The sequence below is a fragment of the Lissotriton vulgaris genome, chromosome 1_1 (genome assembly GCF_964263255.1).
Source record: "Lissotriton vulgaris chromosome 1_1, aLisVul1.2, whole genome shotgun sequence".
NCBI classification, from domain to species: Eukaryota; Metazoa; Chordata; class Amphibia; order Caudata; family Salamandridae; genus Lissotriton; species Lissotriton vulgaris.
Window position 1 is genome coordinate 1,969,751,813 of NC_141685.1, and position 18,729 is coordinate 1,969,770,541.

Below are 18,729 nucleotides of genomic sequence, written 5' to 3' on the forward strand. Positions count from 1 at the left end.
GGGGTCCAAATTATTCATTTTTAGCAAAGGCTTGATGATGGCCTTTTTCCAAATGGAAGGATAAGTGCCTGTACGAAACATTGAGTTGAAGATGCTGACTAGATTGGGGCCTATCAGGTCAGGGGTCGCTTTCAGAAAAGAAGGGGGACAAGGGTTGTTAGGGGATCCAGACTTAACAGTGGAGATTAGGTCTGTGATCTGTTCTAGTGAGACCTAGGTGAATTCCGGGAAATTAGGGGTCCTGTCGACGTCACTGTGTGTCAGTCTGATTGACAGCCTTCGTTAGGGCTGAGAAGTTGGTGTAAATATGGCTAACCTTTATTTGAAAGTAAGCGGCAAGTGCATCGCAGAGATCTTGGGTAGCGTCTTTGGAGGAAGAACTGATAGCTTGGCTACTATCTGGAACAATAGCTTAGCAGAGTCTTAGTAAGTTTTGATTTGACTATGGTAGTAGTTACTTTCTCAGAGATAATGAGAAGTTTGGATTTGGTCAGTGATTCTTTATAGCGTGTTTTGTCCGCGCTATCATAATCTCGACACCAGCGTCTTTCTAGATTCCTGCATCATTGTTTCTCAAGTCTCAACGCCTCTGAGAACGAAGGGGCAGAAGGGGACTTCCTGATTTTGGAGACAGTTTTAAGTGGTATTAGTGCAGTAAATGCGTTTTGAAGCCATTCTGTGTAATTAGTGGAAGCTAATTCGGGATCCTGTGTGGCATCATGCTGGGTGAATAGCAGGTGTGATATAGGTAATGATAATAAATGCTACTCCATGCTATGAACTTCTTGGGCGGGGAGGGGCTGATGTATAGAGGGTTGTTTCTCCCTATCTGAATGTTGAAAAGAACTGCAGAGTGGTCTATCAATGTTAGAGGAGGGACGTTCCTTAGAAAAATTAACCGATTGTTAGAGAACAGACCGTCCAGAGTGTGGCTGGCTGAGTGTTTGGGGCACGTCACTAATTGTGGAAGGCCTACAGCCTCTAGTTCTGATATAAGGGATAAGGTGTCCTTGTCTTCGTGAGCCCCTAAGTGAAAGTTGAAGTCTCCCAAGATGGTGAAATTGGGTTCTCCGCCAGAGGTTCTAATAGACTCTCAGTAAATGGGCACCAGGCCTCCTCCTTTCTTAAAGGGTCTGTCTTGTCTACGAACGCAGAAGCCTTCTGGTGTTGCGGAACAGAAGTCTGGACCAGAAGAGGGATCGCCCCATGTTTCTGTAATGAATGGAAGAATATTTTCCTGGTTAGTGAACAAGGACTGGATGTGAACGGGTGACGATCTGTTGTAGACTTCCAGTTTGAATGAGCATGTAGAGCAGCTAGTCGTGAACTGAGTGACAAGTATCTCCATGTTGAGGTGGGGGCAGCACTTTATGCCATAAGAGTGGCAGATGCATTTTAGTTGTTCACTGGTATAGACTACCAGCGGGCCGAGAGGAGCTGGATTGGAGGGTCCAGGGGGCATGGCCCTGGGCCCGGTCCAGGCGCGGACAGGCGCAAATGGGCTTGCCTTTGACATGCTAGCGGGGCACCCGCTGAGCGGATCCGCCGCGCATCAGCGATATCAAGCACTGACATAGCCAGGTGTGAATGAAAGGCTAGAACATCACTCTACCAAGATGGCTGCCCACAAATGTCCCACCAGAAGAGCAGGGGTAAATGATTTCTCCCTCAAGCTCAGTGTGTTCCCTCCACCTAATCAGCACGAGTACTGCTGCGGTGGACCGGGGAGTAGGCGGCCGAGAGGAGGTCAGCAACAAGTGCAGGTAAATTTACATGTGCAAATTAAAATTGGGTGACAACAATTTTTAAAAGGAGCAATTTTTTAAAGGAGATCGAGCAAGAAGCAAGCGCTAGCACAGCAGTGCCAACAGAGCGTTACCTCTGCCTTAAAGACCACTGCGCGTCAGCGCCATCAAGCCCTGATATAGCCAGGTGTGAATGAAAGGCTAGAACGTCACTCTGACAAGATGGCTGCCTCAAATGTCCCACCCGAAGAGCTAGTTGATTCTTCCAACAACGCAATTAAAATATCAGTACTGAAGCACAGTTTAAATGGAAGAACCAACGGGGCTCAATATTAGACTCAGGCTCATTTAGATTATATTGGTTATTATATTAAGAATCTAATTCATTCATTGAATTAAGCAATTTATTAAGGACTTCGGCCAAAACTATCACAGCTTGCAATAAAAAACCAAACATCGAGACAGGTCTTTAATGATTGGTTCTAAAGTTCTGTTTGCATTGTTACAGAGTCCCACTACCCTTTTAGGAAGAAGAATAGATCAAATTTCTAACAACTCAGGGCCTACGGATAAAAAAGGAAAGGTTCAGACTCAATGTCCATTATGGGCGAGTCCATTAGCTTAGAGCTAAAGATATAATAGGAAATTGAAAAATAGAAATGGTTTGTCAAAGGTCTCAGTCCATCAGCTTCTGATTGTAGCATCGACAAACAGTCCAAAGTAAAAGATCTATTAACATAGCATTCGGGTTTCAAATAGGAAAAATCAGAATGGTGGTTGTCAAGATGCAAAATCAATAGCATTTTTTGCCCCTCCTTTGGGGTTTCTTCTCCTTAAAAACTTTTTAACAAGATGCAGTGGTGTGGCATCATATCACCATCAAAAGACTATCAAATGACCATAATCACATAGTGCCACCCAAAGCATTTGTAACATTGAGATGGTTTCCTATGCTAGTCATAAGAAACAAAAGCTTGAGAGTCCTCGTAGGCCCAACATTTGTAGAAAAGAAATACAAAATTGTGACTTATAGCCATAGTTGAAATTATATTCCCACAGGATTAGTTCACTGTGAATATTCAAGAATGTCAGTGTGTGGTCATGTACAGGACACATAAGCAATATTTGATTGTAACAAATGATCTATTGAATTAAATCAAGGAAAAGGTCAGCAACAGAGAAACAGCATTTCAAGAAGCCTTTACCTTAGCATCCCACATTTAAACAAAATACGTTTTAACCTTTACTTCAAATATATTAGAATTAAATCATTTCAAATAAAGAATAGAGCAAACGTTGGTAAATTATTATTATATAGAAATGGCTAAAGTTAAAAATACCATAGTACCACAAAACCACAACATTTTACATTTAATTCTAAAAAAATGTGTTTGTAATATTTCATACACTATAGTATCTCTGGTATCATGTTGTAAAATATCAAGCTTGTCTTCATTGCTATACATTTCTGCACCGACTTTTCTAACTTGTGGATTTTCAGCAAAAAGCATACAAATCACTAGGCCGCTTCACATAACATCAAACGTTTCATTAATATAAGTTAATAAGCAACATAAGCAAAAATAATAATTATTGCAACTCGTTTTTATGTATTAGTGTTGTCCTATTAATGTGTTTTCTTCATCACATTTTAAAACATGCTTTTACGCTGCTTCTACTACTACACTTGTTTGTTTCATGTGTCACTGTGTCTAACGTGTACTTTCCACCTTTTGTCTCTTCCCTATATAAATATCTTGTGTATCATGATTTTTAAAATTATGCTTGATCAGAATCTAGGAGTTAGATTGTTCTTAGTTTTCGAACCTCAATCAAATAATAAGTTACCATTATATCTCAGACTATATTCTCTTCTTTAACAGCTAAGGGGCTACAAAAGCACCCATGCAAGGGTGTGATGGCCTTGATTTTAATCTTTGAATTGCAAATGAAAGAAAAAAAGGAAAACATATGTAAAATTGTTTGCCATTAGCATATTCTTCAATAGCTATTAAACTTTCAGAATCCCAGTGCACTATCCTTCTATTGATTAAACAATCAGCTTAAAGTGTTAATTGTTCCCTTTAAGTCAAGTTCATTTGTTAACCTGTTCTGTCAGTTATGCAAACATGACTAATCAAAGTGATGCTGAAACCATGAAATGTTTTGCCATTGTAACTGTGTTTCCCAAATTTCCAGAATGTTAAAAATGTGCTTTATCTCAGTGCATAAGAGAAGTTGGCTGTAATAATTACCTGCTTAAAAAGTGAACAAATTCCGCTTCAGTGTAATTGCTGTTTTTGGTAATCAATTATTTTATACTTTCCGTAATGGTGTTTTCGTTTTTGTCCTTTTTACCCCGTTTCTTTTAAACATCAATTTATGCACCGCATAACGGAAATATTAACATATTGTTAGTTCCTAGAAATACATTTTTCTATTTGAATCGGAATATCTGAAACCTTACAAGAAAAGAGATGCTGAATGGCGCATTTCGTATCTTTTCACACCCTCTGGAACAAAAAAAAATAGTAAATTTGAAATGTCCTTGGTCATGAACAATATAACTCATTAAAAATTGTATCACTTAAGCATCCACATTCTCCATATAAAATGTAGGACTTTGTTTTATGTATGGATGGAGTCCTTCTAATGTGCTGATAAGAAATATGGTATATGACATCCGCTACCTAGCACCTCGGTTTAACTGCCGAAATGGCCATATTTCTGTGGGTGTCTTTGAAAACTTGTCTCATTAACATGACATCACACCAAACAAATGCGTTTTGGATAGTGTCCAAGTTACTTGTTTCGGACCTTTGAAACATTAAAAGACTTTATGATGGGCGAAAAAGTGTCCTAAAAGTCCGACAGAATCGCCATTTTAGATAATAAAACACATTTTAATGCATGTTTAGCAGCTGCTCTTGAACTTCAGGTTCAAGCAGTATCTCTGTGGAATTCTTTATATTGCCTAAAATAACCTAAGATTTATTCACAGCAGTAAAATTTGTGCTTCAAAACATGTTACAATGTCAAATTAGTAAAAACCATATAAGTGAAGGAGCACAATGAATACAATTTTGTGGATTTTGCTTGCCATGACTTTTGCTCCAAAATTATTTATACACCATTTAATTGTATGTACACGAGTCTTGCGCACTCACAGTCATCATCCACTGAGAAGGGACCCAATCTTGTCTTATCTCGTTCAAAAGAGAGACATCCCCCATCTGGGGTAATGCTAATTACATGCTCTGGCAGGAAGTAGTGGTTGTTGCACAGAAAAGTCAAAAGGTATTGCTGCAATTTGCCTTTCTGTGAGCAAGGCCAAGAACTCTAAAAAAACATAATTTATTAATAATAATAACTAGCTGAGCAGATTCAATTTCAAAGGCAAATACCCTATCGCGTTCCAGATAAAGAATAACGTAAATACTATTAAAACATGGAACTGATCTATAGGTCTGGCTTTCATGTAGTAAAGCCTTTAAGCACAGGCATGTTGAGGTGGTGGTAATGATAGCGTAACAGTTATAGTGCTGGTAAAGCTGTGGTGCTGATGGTAATGGCTTTAATGGTAATGGTGAAAAGGTAGAGTTATTAGAGGTGGTTATGATAATAATGATGGTGACAGCATAGGCATTCATATATTTATAGAGGGCACAGTCACACAAATGCATCATGGTATCAGGATTGGATTTGAAACATAACAAGCTGAGAGGAAAGTGCAGAAGAGCAGAACCAAGCATTAGCAAATTATTTGGTCTTCAGTTTCTTTTTAAGGATCTACAAATTTGAAATTAAACATAATGCACATAAGTCCTGCTATTACATTAGAAAGCGGTACTTCTTTAAGCATATTTTTCAGATGTTATATAGTCCCAGAAGCATTGCAATGGAAGCAATTGAAGCACTCTCACAGTCAAGGGAGTAATACTCTCCTTGGTGAAGCATAATGCCACAAGCTGTAAAGGAGGTGCCATATTATTATGGGCTCTGCTGTTGCAATGTGGACCTGAGCACCTGTTGTATGTTCCTGTAGTGCGTAAAGTAAAATTATTCATCTCAATATTTCTCTGCAATTGTGCTTTATTTTCAGACAGCAAGACTCAGGCACAGATGACCTTGCTAACTTTTTTCAGAGCTGTATTATTCAACACGGGGGGGGGCTACTCCGAATGTCAGAGGATAATCGCCCCACTGAGTCAGTCAGCGAAAAATAAAATAATAAAACAACATTTTCATTTTTTTCCACTGACTGAGCCAGGGAGTCTTGGGTGGAACTGGGCCAAGCCGGGCTATGGCAGGTTGCAGGAGTGGCAGGTGCACTCTAAAGTGTGCATACAGTTCGTCTTAGGCCGGCCAAACAGACATGCACATTTAGGTTTCTCCAACCTAATAGTTTTGCACAGGTAGGTTGGAGAAACAGCACAAACTACCAGCCACTGTTTGAGCAGCAATCCAGGCCGATTAGACCAATCCTGGCACTGCTCTCATACTATTGATCAAATACAAGGAGATAATGGATGGAGCGCTGAAACGTTTCACACACTCACTCCCAGTCACAAATCTGGGTTGAATCCATCATTGTTCATTAGCTCACTTCGCCATCCCAATTCAGACACAGCAATATGCAAATCAGTCTTGACCCTGTGCCTCATGGGAACACTGCAGCCCGATCTGCCAAGCCATGTCTTCCCAGGACGGGAAACAAGCATCCTGGTACCGGTTTCAGGCTAACAGCCCTCACCAGCCAGGTCCTAGGATGCTTGTTTCCAGTACAGGGAGGACCTGGCCTGGCAGTTCGCCTGGACTGTTCCAATTTGGCACAGGGTCAGGACGGATTTTCATATGGCTGGGTTCAAACTGTAATGGCATGGTGGACACAAAAATTATGGCTTTAGACCCAGATCTCTGTCCTGATGAGGGGTGAAACCCCAAAACCAGTCCTGGTTTGTTTGTTTCCAGACCAGGGAGGAACAGCCTGGCAGTTCAGCTGGACTGTTCCCATTGGGCACAGGGTCAAGACTGATTTGCATATGGCTGGGTTCAAACTGGAATGGCTTGGTGAGAAAAAAAAATGGATTTAGGCCCAGATCTCTACTGGGGTGAATGTATGACATTGTTCTGCATTTTGTCCATCAATTGTTGTTTTGCATTTGTCACCCGAGTGGGACAGGTATGGCCAGATGTGGGTCCCGTGCTCTCCATACCACTGGACTCAAACTATCCTGGCTGACGAGGGGTGAAACCTCGAAACATTTCCTATGACACTTGTTTCCAGTTCGGGGAGGACCTGGCCTGGCAGTTCGGGCTGGACTGTTCCCATTGGGCACCGGGTCAAGACTGATTTGCATATGGCTGGGTTCAAAATGGAATTGCATGGGGTGCAAAAAAACTATGGATTTAGGCCCAGATCTCTGTACTGGGGTAAATGCATGACTTTGTTCTGCATTCTGTTATCAATGGTTGTTTTTGCATTTTTCACCCCGAGTGGGATGGGTATGGGGCCTGTGCTCTCAATGCCAACGGACTCAAGCTTTTCTGGCTGGTGAGCGGTGAAACCCTGAAACCGATTCTGGGATGCTTGTTTCCAGTCCAGGGAGGACCTGGCCTGGCAGTTCGGCTGGACTGTTCCCATTGGGCACAGGGTCAAGACTGATTTGCATATCGCTGGGTTCAAACTGGAATGGCATGGTGAGAAAAAAAAACGATGGATTTAGGCCCAGATCTCTGTACTGGGGTGTATGTGTGACATTGTTCTGCATTCTGTCCATCAATTGTTGTTTTTGCATTTGTCACCCCAAGTGGGATGGGTATGTCCAGACGTGGGTCCCGTGCTCTCCATGCCACTGGACTCAAGCTATCCTTGCTGATGAGGGGTGAAACCCTGAAATTTTTCCTACAACGCTTGTTTCCAGTTCAGGGAGGACCTAGCCTGGCAGTTCGGGCTAGATTGTTCCCATTGGTCATAGGGTCAAGACTGATTTGCATGTGGCTGGGTTCAAACTGGAATTGCATGGTGAGCAAAAAAACGATGGATTTAGGCCCAGATCTCTGTACTGGGGTGAATATATGACATTGTTCTGCATTATTTCATCTATTGTTCTTTTTGCATTTGTCACCCCGAGTGGGATGAGTATGCCCAGACATGGGACCCGTGCTCTCAATGCCAATAAACTCAAGCTATCCTGGCTGGTGAGGAGTGAAACCCCAAAACCGATCCTAGGATGCTTGTTTCCAGTTCAGGGAGGACCTGGCCTGGCAGTTCGGCTGGAGTGTTCCCATTGGGCACAGGGTGAAAACTGATTTGCATATGGCTGGGCTCAAACTGGAATGGCATGCTGCATTGCTGAGCAAAAAAACAATGGATTTAGTCCCAGATCTCTGTACTGGAGTGAATGTATGACATTGTTATGCATTTTGTCCATCAATAGTTGTTTTTGCATTTGTTACCCCTGAGTAGGACGGGTATGCCCAGACGTGAGTCCTGTGCTCTCCATGTCACTGGCCTCAAGTTATCCTGGCTAATGAGAGGTTACATCCCGAAACCGGTCCTAGGATACTTGCTTCCAGCCCAGGGAGGACTTTGCCTGGCAGTTTGGGTTTGACTTTTCCCATTGTGCCCAGGGTCAAAACTGATTTGCCTATGGCTGGGATCAAACTGGAATGGTATTGTGAGAAAAAACGATGGATTTAGGCCCAGATCTCTGTTCTGGGGTGAATGTATGACATTGTTCTGCATTCTGTCCATCAATTGTTGTATTTGCGCGCATACTATTGAGAGCATCTCCAAGAAGAGCAGCTCCGGAATTGGGTGGGGAGCTTGTGCTGGTGTCCTTGGAATTGCTGGAATGCCATCAGGAGCAGGAGAGAAGAGAACAGAGTAGGCCAGCAGCGTTGGTGGCAGGACAGGGACGTTTTTAATGTTTTATCTTTTCCCTAATTGTCCGTCCTCACCCTATCTCCCTCTTGAGTTTCGTACTGCCGCCACTGCTATTCAATAAATAATTCACTAACTCAGAGAAATTTCACAATAATTGAACTCATTTTATGCTCAAAAGGCTCATAAAACGCAGACTCTGGTGTGACAGCTAATTCCTTTATGATAGGGTCCCAGATCTAATCACTTTTCTGACTGCAAATGGCGACACAGGTCTTGGGTATGAGGCGGGAGTGGTCTGTACTTAATGTGAAAATTTTTCTTTTAAACTGAACATTGTAAAAACCAAAGTTTGGAAAGCACGTTTGAAATATTCTGTGATTTGGGGAGCTCTCTAAATGATATATAGCGATTTGTCCCCAAAAAGGATGTTCGTAATTAAAATGAACTTGCATCATGAATTTTTGTGTTCGGTAAAGTGGGGGAGAGGTTGTGGCCTAACATCTAGGGAGGTTGAGCTCAAATCTGGGGAACCGGGTTCGAGTCTCGGCAATGAGGCTCAGTATCCTGTGATTCTTGGCAAATCACTTAATCTCCCTGTGCCTAAAAACATGAATGCATCCTTTTGTAATCCAACTGGTGCTCATGTAAAGCACTCTGTCACCTGATACCTTCGGGTCAAGTTTGCTCTACATAAAAGTCCGAAAAATAAATAAAGTGGTGAAAAAACAGTTTAGTCAGCTTTATTGATTGGTATAATTCATTCAGCATTATTGGCAGAAGAAATTGAAAGTTGAAAAGTCTGTGAAATGCTTCCAGTGCTACTCATCAAAAGATCACCGCAATACATTGCTCACCGGAAGCTTCCTGGATTATTCTAATCACAGAAGTAGCACAATGCAACCAGGAAATGACAGCAGTTCCATCAGTTCATTGAAAACTTAGAAGGCAGTAAAAACCATTAAGTTGAAATAGTTCCTTGAATCTTGTGTGTTCCTAATAGTACTTGCTGTGCTGCTTTATTTTTGTGTGAGTTATAGGCGTAGACAGTGCAAGCTCTTTAATCCTGTTGTTCAAAATCTATTTTCTCGCATTACATATTTTATTTTTTGTAGGGGCCAAATTCGTAGGAGCCTATTCTGTCCCCGACACTTACAACGCAGACGATGACAAGATCTATTTCTTTTTCCGCGAAGCTTCACAAGAAAGCATCACATCAAACAAAGCTATATTTTCTCGAGTTGGGAGAGTTTGTAAGGTGAGCTACATTTTTAAATTTAATCACAACTGCATCACAATTTGCTCATAATGAAGAGGTCTGTTTTTGCTTCTAAGAAACATAAACTTTGAGAATGAGTACCTCCTCAACTGTGACCCTAACAGTAGCGGCTGGTGGTGGGAGTGCTGCGGGGCGGTGAGGCACGGCGGGGAAGAAACAGCTTGGGGGGTAGTAAACTACGGCATAGAGGTAAATAACCAAATAAATAAATAAAACAAATTTCATTGAGCGCGCTGCATTGCCAAATACGATGCAGCGCGTGCAACGAAATTCGCTTTATTTAATTATTTATTTTTTACTTACCTCCATTGGGCTGTATTCCATAGTTCACTACCCCCCACCCTGCTCCACCCCTGCCCCGACACACTTCCCCGTAGCACTCCCACCACCAGCCCCTACTGGACCCTAAAGCAATGGTTGCTTCTGCTTTATGGTACTAGAACCATTTTGAATGTTGCTCCTATTTTCCTCAAGTTAATCTTTCACACTTTCCTCAGTGATTATACGTTGTAATATGATTAAAATATCTGTAAGTTTACTTTTCCCCATACCATTGCCACTGCCATGTTCTAGTCTTTTTATCCATATACACAAGTTTTCCTTTGTTATGAACACAGATACCCCGACCAACTTATGGGGTTATTAGTTGGAACTTTGGGGATTGGTGGGGGCGGAGCGATTCCTACATCAATCAATCAATCAATCAAATACACTTATAAAGCGCGCTACATACCCGTAGGGTCTCAAGGCGCTGGGGGGGGGGGGTGCCGCTACTGCTCGAACAGCCAGGTCTTCAGCTTCTTCCTGAAGGAGAGGTGGTCTTGGGTCAGGCGCAGGTCGGACGGGAGGGAGTTCCAGGTCTTGGCGGCCAGGTAGGAGAAGGACCTTCCTCCTGTAGTCGCTCTTCGGATGCGGGGGACGGCGGCGAGGGCGTGGTTGGCTGATCGGAGGTGGCGTTTGGGAGCGTAGAAGTTGACTCGGCTGTTGAGGTAGCTCGGGCCTTGGTCGTGTAGGGCTTTGTGTGCGTGGGTGAGGAGGCGGAAGGTGATTCTTTTGTTGACGGGGAGCCAGTGAAGGTCTCTCAGATGTCCGGAGATGTGGCTGGAACGTGGGATGTCGAGGATGAGTCTGGCTGAGGCGTTTTGGATCCGCTGGAGTCTCTTCTGGAGCTTGACGGTGGTCCCGGCGTAGAGGGCGTTGCCGTAGTCCAGTCGGCTGGTGACGAGGGCCTGGGTGACGGTCTTCCTGGTCTCTGTGGGGATCCACCAGAAGATCTTCCGTAGCATGCGTAGGATGTTGAAGCACGCCGAGGAGACGCTGTTGACTTGCCTGGTCATGGAGAGGGAGGAGTCCAGGGTGAAGCCCAGGTTTCGTGCATGGTCTGTCGGTTTGGGTGCGGTGCCCAGGGCGGGAGGCCACCAGGAGTCGTCCCAGGTGGAGGGTGAGGAGCCCAGGATGAGGACCTCCGTCTTGTCCGAGTTCAGTTTCAGGCGGCTGGTCGTCATCCACTCGGCTACCTCTTTCATCCCTTCGTGCAGGTTGGCTCTGGCGGCGGCGGGGTCGTTGGTCAGGGAGAGGATCAGCTGGGTGTCGTCGGCGTAGGAGATTATGCTGAGGTGGTGTTTGCGTACGATGGCCGCGAGGGGGCTCATGTAGACGTTGAAGAGGGTGGGGCTCAGGGATGATCCTTGGGGGACGCCGCAGATGACTTTGGAGGCTTCTGACTTGTACGGTGGTAGGCGGACTCTCTGTGTTCTTCCGTCCAGGAAGGAGATGATCCATTCCAGCGCCTTGTCCTGGATTCCGATGTTGCTGAGGCGCCGTACTAGGGTGCGGTGGCAGACCGTGTCGAATGCCGCGGAGAGGTCTAGGAGGATGAGGGCCGCTGTTTCTCCATTGTCCATCAGGGCTCGGATGTCATCGGTGGCGGCGATGAGGGCGGTCTCGGTGCTGTGTTTGGCTCGGAAGCCGGACTGTGAGGGGTCGAGGGATCCGTTCGTCTCGAGGAAGGCGGCCATCTGCTTGTTGACGGTCTTCTCGATGACTTTGGCTGGAAACGGGAGAAGCGAGATGGGGCGGTAATTCTTGAGGTCGGTGGGGTCCGCTGTTGGTTTCTTGAGTAGAGCGCTGAGTTCGGCGTGTTTCCAGCTTTCAGGGAAGATGGCGGTGTCGAAGGAGGTGTTGATGGTGTCTCGCAGGTGGGGTGCGATGACAGCGTCGGCCTTGTTGAAGACGTGGTGAGGGCAGGGGTCGGTCGGTGATCCGGATGCCGTCAAAATTCACCGATGCCCACCCACTGTGAAACACTGAGCTGTCCCTTGCAACTGATGCTCTGTCTTTCACTGCTTCACTGTTCTTGGTGCAGGAGTAACTCCCTGAGCTCATACACGAACTTTGCAGAAAATGTTTATTCATATTTGGGTGCAAAGTCCAGATCTACGGATCATGCTCACCCAGTGAGGGTGCACCAAGCCTAGACTGGGATTGATTGCTGTAATATGGAACCATAACATCCCAAAACGAGAAACATAATATTCAGGGTAGATGCTTTTTCATATTCTGCTCACCTAGCATCAACACATATTTGCCAGGTTTTATTAACTGTTTAATGCCCGCCTCATCAGCTGACATTGTTTTGATTACTTCACCAATGGTAGCGCAGATTAATTTTAATGCAAATGCGCACACACATTTTCCCACATGGCCCATCCATATGCAGGTATACCTTTGGATTTTTGCTGGTCACTTGTGACCTCTGGTTAACCTGATTTGATTATTCAGGAGAGCCACCAGTCGGCCGCAATCATCACTCGAATATACATTTGTGCAGTGCAAAAGATAGCCCTTCTCCTCTTAGATGTGTGCATAAGTTGGGCTGGCATCAGGGCCGTTGGGTTAGAAGTGGTTAGTGAGAAGTATGGGAATTAGAAGTGGAGAGACAGACAATGCCTAGCCCTGTGGGAACTGCTCATCCAGCAGGGCATAAAAAGGTTTTTTAAAATAAATTTCCAAATTTAGAGCTTGTTTTGAGAAGAAAAAAAAGAAAAAACTTGACTCAACATACAGGGAATTGTTTATCTGCTTGCCTTTTTCCTGCCCACCAGCCTTAAAATCTGTCGTTATCTGGAGGAAATTTTAAGCAGAATTCACTGACTGAATTTCCTTCACCATAGGGTGAGCATTATGGAGGAAATTCATCCAGTAGATGTCACTCAATTTTTTGAATTTACCCCCCAGAAGCTGGAGGACATTATGGGCCTGGTTTTGAGTTTCTTGGATTGAGTATTCTGTCTCCCAAATTAGAGATTATCGTTGCCCCTGTGGTCATTGCTGTATAATGAATGGAGCCACTGTGATGGCGGCTCATTTCAGTGTAATAAAAGTCTGGTATACAGCAACCATCAGTTTTGGAAGCTATACACCGTTTGACATTTTTGAGTTTTCTACAAACAAATTTCCAAAGTGGGAGACGTATCTGTAAAACAAAAACATTAACGACCTCCACACACCCTGGTGAGTTTTCCCCCTGGGCAAAGGAGCTATTATTGGGTTTTTCCTGTCCTTCACAACAAGATTTGTGCTGGCAGTGACGGACAGGAAAATAAAGACATAACACCTTCCACCCTAAATAGGGCAAATTGTCCAGTGTTCTTCCGTAGAAAGCCTCAACCCCATTAGGTATTCCGAGGATGTATTCTATCAATAGAGTCAAAGAGGCACGGTCAAGGTGTGTCTTTTCTAACTGAGGCACATAGCCTGAGCATAATCGGAATTGTTGATTTAATAGCAAGGGAAGCAGTGTGTAGTGACTTGATTGTCACATCTCCTTCCCCTTAGTTACATCTACCCTACTGCTCAGCTTGGATGAGTGCTGGAATGCTTGGTGATGTTATGGAATGCATTGGCGCCTGGTGATGTGCTCAGTGTCAGTTGGTGTGTGCAGGCTGAGCAGCAGGTAGGCTGCTCCTGGTGGGGTTATCAGCTAGCTAGCTTACCATTTACTTACCATTCCGGTCAAAAGTCAATAGCAGACCAATTTTGGCCCCATTGTAGTCTTGAAATGGATTTGGCTGGCAGGCCCGAGTCAATTGCATCACAGTGGTCCAGGCATGTACAAAAGATGTAACAGTTGGTTTTCAGTAACATAGGAAGAACCCTTCGCAGCATTCTAAAATATAAGAACCAGAATGAAGAGATCTTCTTTACCTGTTAGTCCAAATTTTAATCTTGATCAACAAAAAAACTTTCTGGCTGCCAAGGTTGGTATGGGGACTTCTCTCGGGACTTGTGGTTACAACTCGGTGAGCTTGAAAATGGCTGGGAGCCAAACATAAAAGTGCAGTTGTATCTCCTTTTAGCTTCAATGCATTTCTGCACATCCTGTTTACCTACACTTATGTAAGATAATTATTGTGATTTATAAACATGCAGCTTATGCTTATACGTTAAGATACATGGATTTGTTCGTGACAAAGCAAAGTTGTATTTGCATGTAACAAAAATCTTACAAGCAATGAAGCTAGAATATAAGTAACATTTACCTAAAGTTGCATTTGACAAATTACAGCTAGAAATCACACACGCCATGCGAAACATTCCTTCTTTTGTACAGAAATGCAGCATGAATTATTAGCCTTTGTGTTCCTATGTCAGGCTACTCCAGAAAATGAAATTTCATGTACAGGTTTATAGCTAGCGGGACAAATCTATTAATGAAACCTTTGTACCGCCTTCTCCTGGTTTACAACTTTTTTGCTTAACAGGACGTACATCTCACTACCGCCTTTTGTCTCCTCCTCTCGCTGCTCTTCCCACGCATATCCTCAGGGCTCTATCCTGTCTCAGCTGCTTTTTAATCTCTACAGGATCCCACTTGTCCATCTCATCCAATCCTCCGGTTTTACTCTTTACTTGTATGTGAAAAACACTCAGACTGTCGTACGCATTTCCAACGATGCTTAGTTATTGGTTAACCATCTTCAGCAGTGTCTTCCTTTGGATGGTTGTGAGCCATTTGAAACTTACCTGTGATATAACTTGTGATACCATCTCCTGTGTGGGAGCTACTATTCTGCCTTGATGAACTGGGTCGTATGCTCCTTTAGTGAGGAACCTTGGCTTTAAAACTGATTCTTCTTTATCTCTGTCTGAGCAGATTCTGCCAGTAGTGAAGTTGTCTCTATTACAACTCCATCCCTTGGAACACATTATTGATCTATTTACTGCTTCCCAGAAGCTGATCAAAAATCTGCAGTTAGTCACGAAAGCTCTCGGCCTTTGTTCCCTTTAACATATTTCTTCCACTCTACCCTCCATGCCCGGGTCCTCTGTAAAACTCCTGTTTAAATCCTTGTTTTTAGCACGTCAGGTGTGCTATCCCTTCTGTACATCCCATTTGTGTACCACGTTCAGATGGTATTGCCCTACTAGTCTGCTAGGAAACATTTTCTCAAAGTCCCTTCATATTGATGAATATGTTTTAGTGGTAGACCACTTGCTGCTGCCGATTCACATTCCTCGCAATCCTTCCCAGTCTTTCACAGGGAGGAATAGAGTCCCTGGCAATTTCGGCAGTGGTGGCCGCCACAGGTAAATGTGGTGAGGTGGGGCAGGGTGGGAGCGAGGAAAGTCGACAGATTACGGAATAAGTATGATTAAATAAATAAATAATACCTATTCCTTCATCTGTAAGCTACCCTCCCCCGCTCTACCATGCTTACCTGTGCCGGCCACTGCTGAATTTCGGAGACATTTGAAAACATGGTTGCTGCTTGTGACCTTGGTAACACCTTTCCTGGCCTGTGTCTTATATTCTGATTTGCGGTATATATCAAGTATTGTACTGAGTGCCAAGATACCCAGTCATGCATGCACATATTATGCTTTCCGAATGCCGAAAAAAATTAGGTCAATATATAGTAACAAGTGTAAATGAATCAGTTCTAAATGTATTACAGGGACCAAAAGCATCTATGTTTGCTAGTGTATGTTATCTGCTTATCTTATTTGCTTACCTTTAGGACTGCTGCTCTTGGATACCAACAATGTTATTTGCATCTGTTAGTAACAAAAGCTCTACAAGTTTTAGGTTATGAAAAGTACTTATTTGTCATATATTTTTAAAATACCACATTCTCCTCATCTTTCATACAATTATTTTAAGGTAGGCACCAATGAGAGTTTAAAATGTCTTTCCTTACAGGATTATCAAGTAACACCTAAAATATCTGACATGTGTTTTCACAAATCAAAATCGTTGTCATGGGAAACTTTATTTCTGTAGTCACAAAAATTTAAATGTACCCAGCATCTCTTCTCACAACATGAAGGATGAGTAAATGACTGTTATAAATTGGGTTACTGGTTGACTGGGGTGTGAGCCCTGCAAAGCAGCAACTATAGTACAAGTCAGGGTAAGGCACAAGCAAACCCCAAATTAATCTGTCCTTACCCCCTGGTAGCTTGACACAGAGCAGTCAGGCTTAACCTAAAGGCAACATGTAAAGAATTTGTGCAACACTTTAAACAATAAAAATGTGAAAGCACCACACAAAAGATCCCACACCAGGTTAGAAAAATAGAGCTTAACTTAATAAATAAAACAAGACCAAAATGACAAAACCCCAATCAGTAGAACCAGAGATATGAATTTCTAAATAATAAACAGTAAAATCGCACCTAAACGCATAAAGCACCAACCACGGCTATCTAGTCGTGCTGGACCGGGTCAAAATCGAAAATTCAGGCCAATCGTGATGGAGCACACAATGGATACAGTACCAGATCAGTCCTGTTGAAGGTTTGCCATCTCAAGTTTTGTGCTAAGAGTCCTGTTTGCATTGGAGAGGGCCGCAGGGAGCAAGGAGAGCATCTCTGGCAGTGGTGGGTGTGGTGCAAAGAGCAGGCCGGGTAGTGAAGACGTGCGGACTGGAGCTTCGAATTGGCAGTACCCTGTGGGCTGACAATGCTGCTGTGTGAAGAGATGGGCTGGCAGCGGCTCACAATGATATTCGGTGCAAGTGCCCCGGTTCCGGTGCAAATGAGCTTGTTTGCTGTTTTGAAGAGCCAAAAAGCTTGATTTCAAGAGGTTGAGAGCCACACCAGGGGTCCAGGACCTTTGAAGCACCACCTGCGGGGTAGGAATGGGAGCACACTGCTTCACCTCGCAGCACAGTTCACACATTAGCATTATGGTAAATGCAGTTCACTTTAAACTATTACTTGAATTTTTGCTTAAACACGTGTCTAGAGATTCACAGCACTAATCTGCACCAACTTTGGTGAAACAATCAGCAAAAACTCAACTGAGTGTTTAAAGTGAACTACATCTACCATAATGCTAAGGGGTGAACTGTGCTGGGAGGTGAAGCAGTGTGCTCCCATGCCCCTTCAATATGGGAGGTCTGAAGGCAAAAAGGTAGGGAGAAATCATGAAATGATGCCAGGTCTAAGAATGGCACTAAATGCTTACAGACTGCAATTGAATTCTGCGGTTTAAGTAATAATAAAATGCAGAAACAACAAAGACAACAACAAAGAATGGTTTATTTACCTTAAGAAAGCTCATGGAAGTATTTTTCCAAACCTAATATTTGTTGGCTGCGTTTTGCATGCTCAATAAAGAAAAAGTTCAAAATACAATCTACATTAGTGTGAAACTATTTATGCATCATAGGATTATAGCCTAGGAGGCTCTAATCCTCTGAAACAATGATATCCTTTCAGACATAGAGAAGCCAATGAAAAGGTAATTCCATACTCTACTGGTATTATTGTATCGACGCTTTTTATCAGCTTGGAACTTCCCTTGTTAGTGATCACGCTTTTTTATAGAGATTGGAATAACCTTCTTTAGTCTCTGTAAAAGCGTTTGGACCAGCACATTGATTTTGCTTATTATAGTGTTTGGGTTGGTTCCCATGTGTATTGGGAGGTGTGTGGACACGTTATGAGAATACATGTTGAACGGTGTGTTTGTGATTGTGCCACTGGCGGGTTTGGCTGGGTTTCGCTGGGTTTCCGCTACATTCAGCTCCACTTTATATTGTTTTTGGTATGTTTGTGTGCAATATATACGGACTTAGCCGTCCACTTGCTTGCTTTTGACACGTGTGTTTTATGTCAAACTTGTGACTGCATTTTCGAGACGCCTCAGGCCCCAGTATTGTTCAATTAACAAAAGATTTCACTGAATTAAACAATATTTTAAAGACTATTGCACACTACACCTTTTGAAACTTAGAACATAGACTTGCTTTAATATATACAGTGATCTTCATAATTATATGTGTTAATCTTCAACATTACCATAGTTAGGCCTCACATTCTATGCATGTGGAACTGCCTAGACGGTGTTAATGTGCACCTATGTGGAATATGCGCCGTAGTACGTATTGTGTGTACTCGCTTATTTCGTTTCATTTACAGCACCATTATGCATAGTCTTATGGTACTAAATATATTCTGCGTACATATAAGCACCATGTGTCGTTTATGACACCCTTAGCATTTAGCCGATCTACTTTTATTTCAAAAGAGTTCCATAATTCCATGTGAAAGTTTTTGCACAGAACAGTTTGTGTGATGACTCAACAACAAAAAAAATGACATCACTATATAAGATTTATTATGTGGTGGCATTAATTTACTGTTTCGTATTGTACAGCTCGTTTGAAATTATCTCACATGAATATTGCTCCATAACATTGTTTTGTGGATATTGGCCAATGTTTAGTTATGTTACCTTGGGGAATTATTTCTTATACTCTGCAGTGACTAATGTTCTGTGGCACTGGTAGTGCTCTACCTGAAGTGCTGTT

General features: G+C 43.1%; 1 protein-coding gene across 1 annotated transcript in view; it reads left to right on the plus strand.

The window, feature by feature from the left end:
• SEMA3D (semaphorin 3D) overlaps nt 1–18,729 on the plus strand; it is a 380,678-nt gene that overhangs the window by 179,060 nt on the left and 182,889 nt on the right. The window contains exon 8 of the mRNA XM_086919762.1: nt 9,747–9,889. Within this exon, the coding sequence (XP_086775888.1) occupies nt 9,747–9,889 (143 nt within the window). The remainder of the gene's footprint in view (nt 1–9,746; nt 9,890–18,729) is intronic.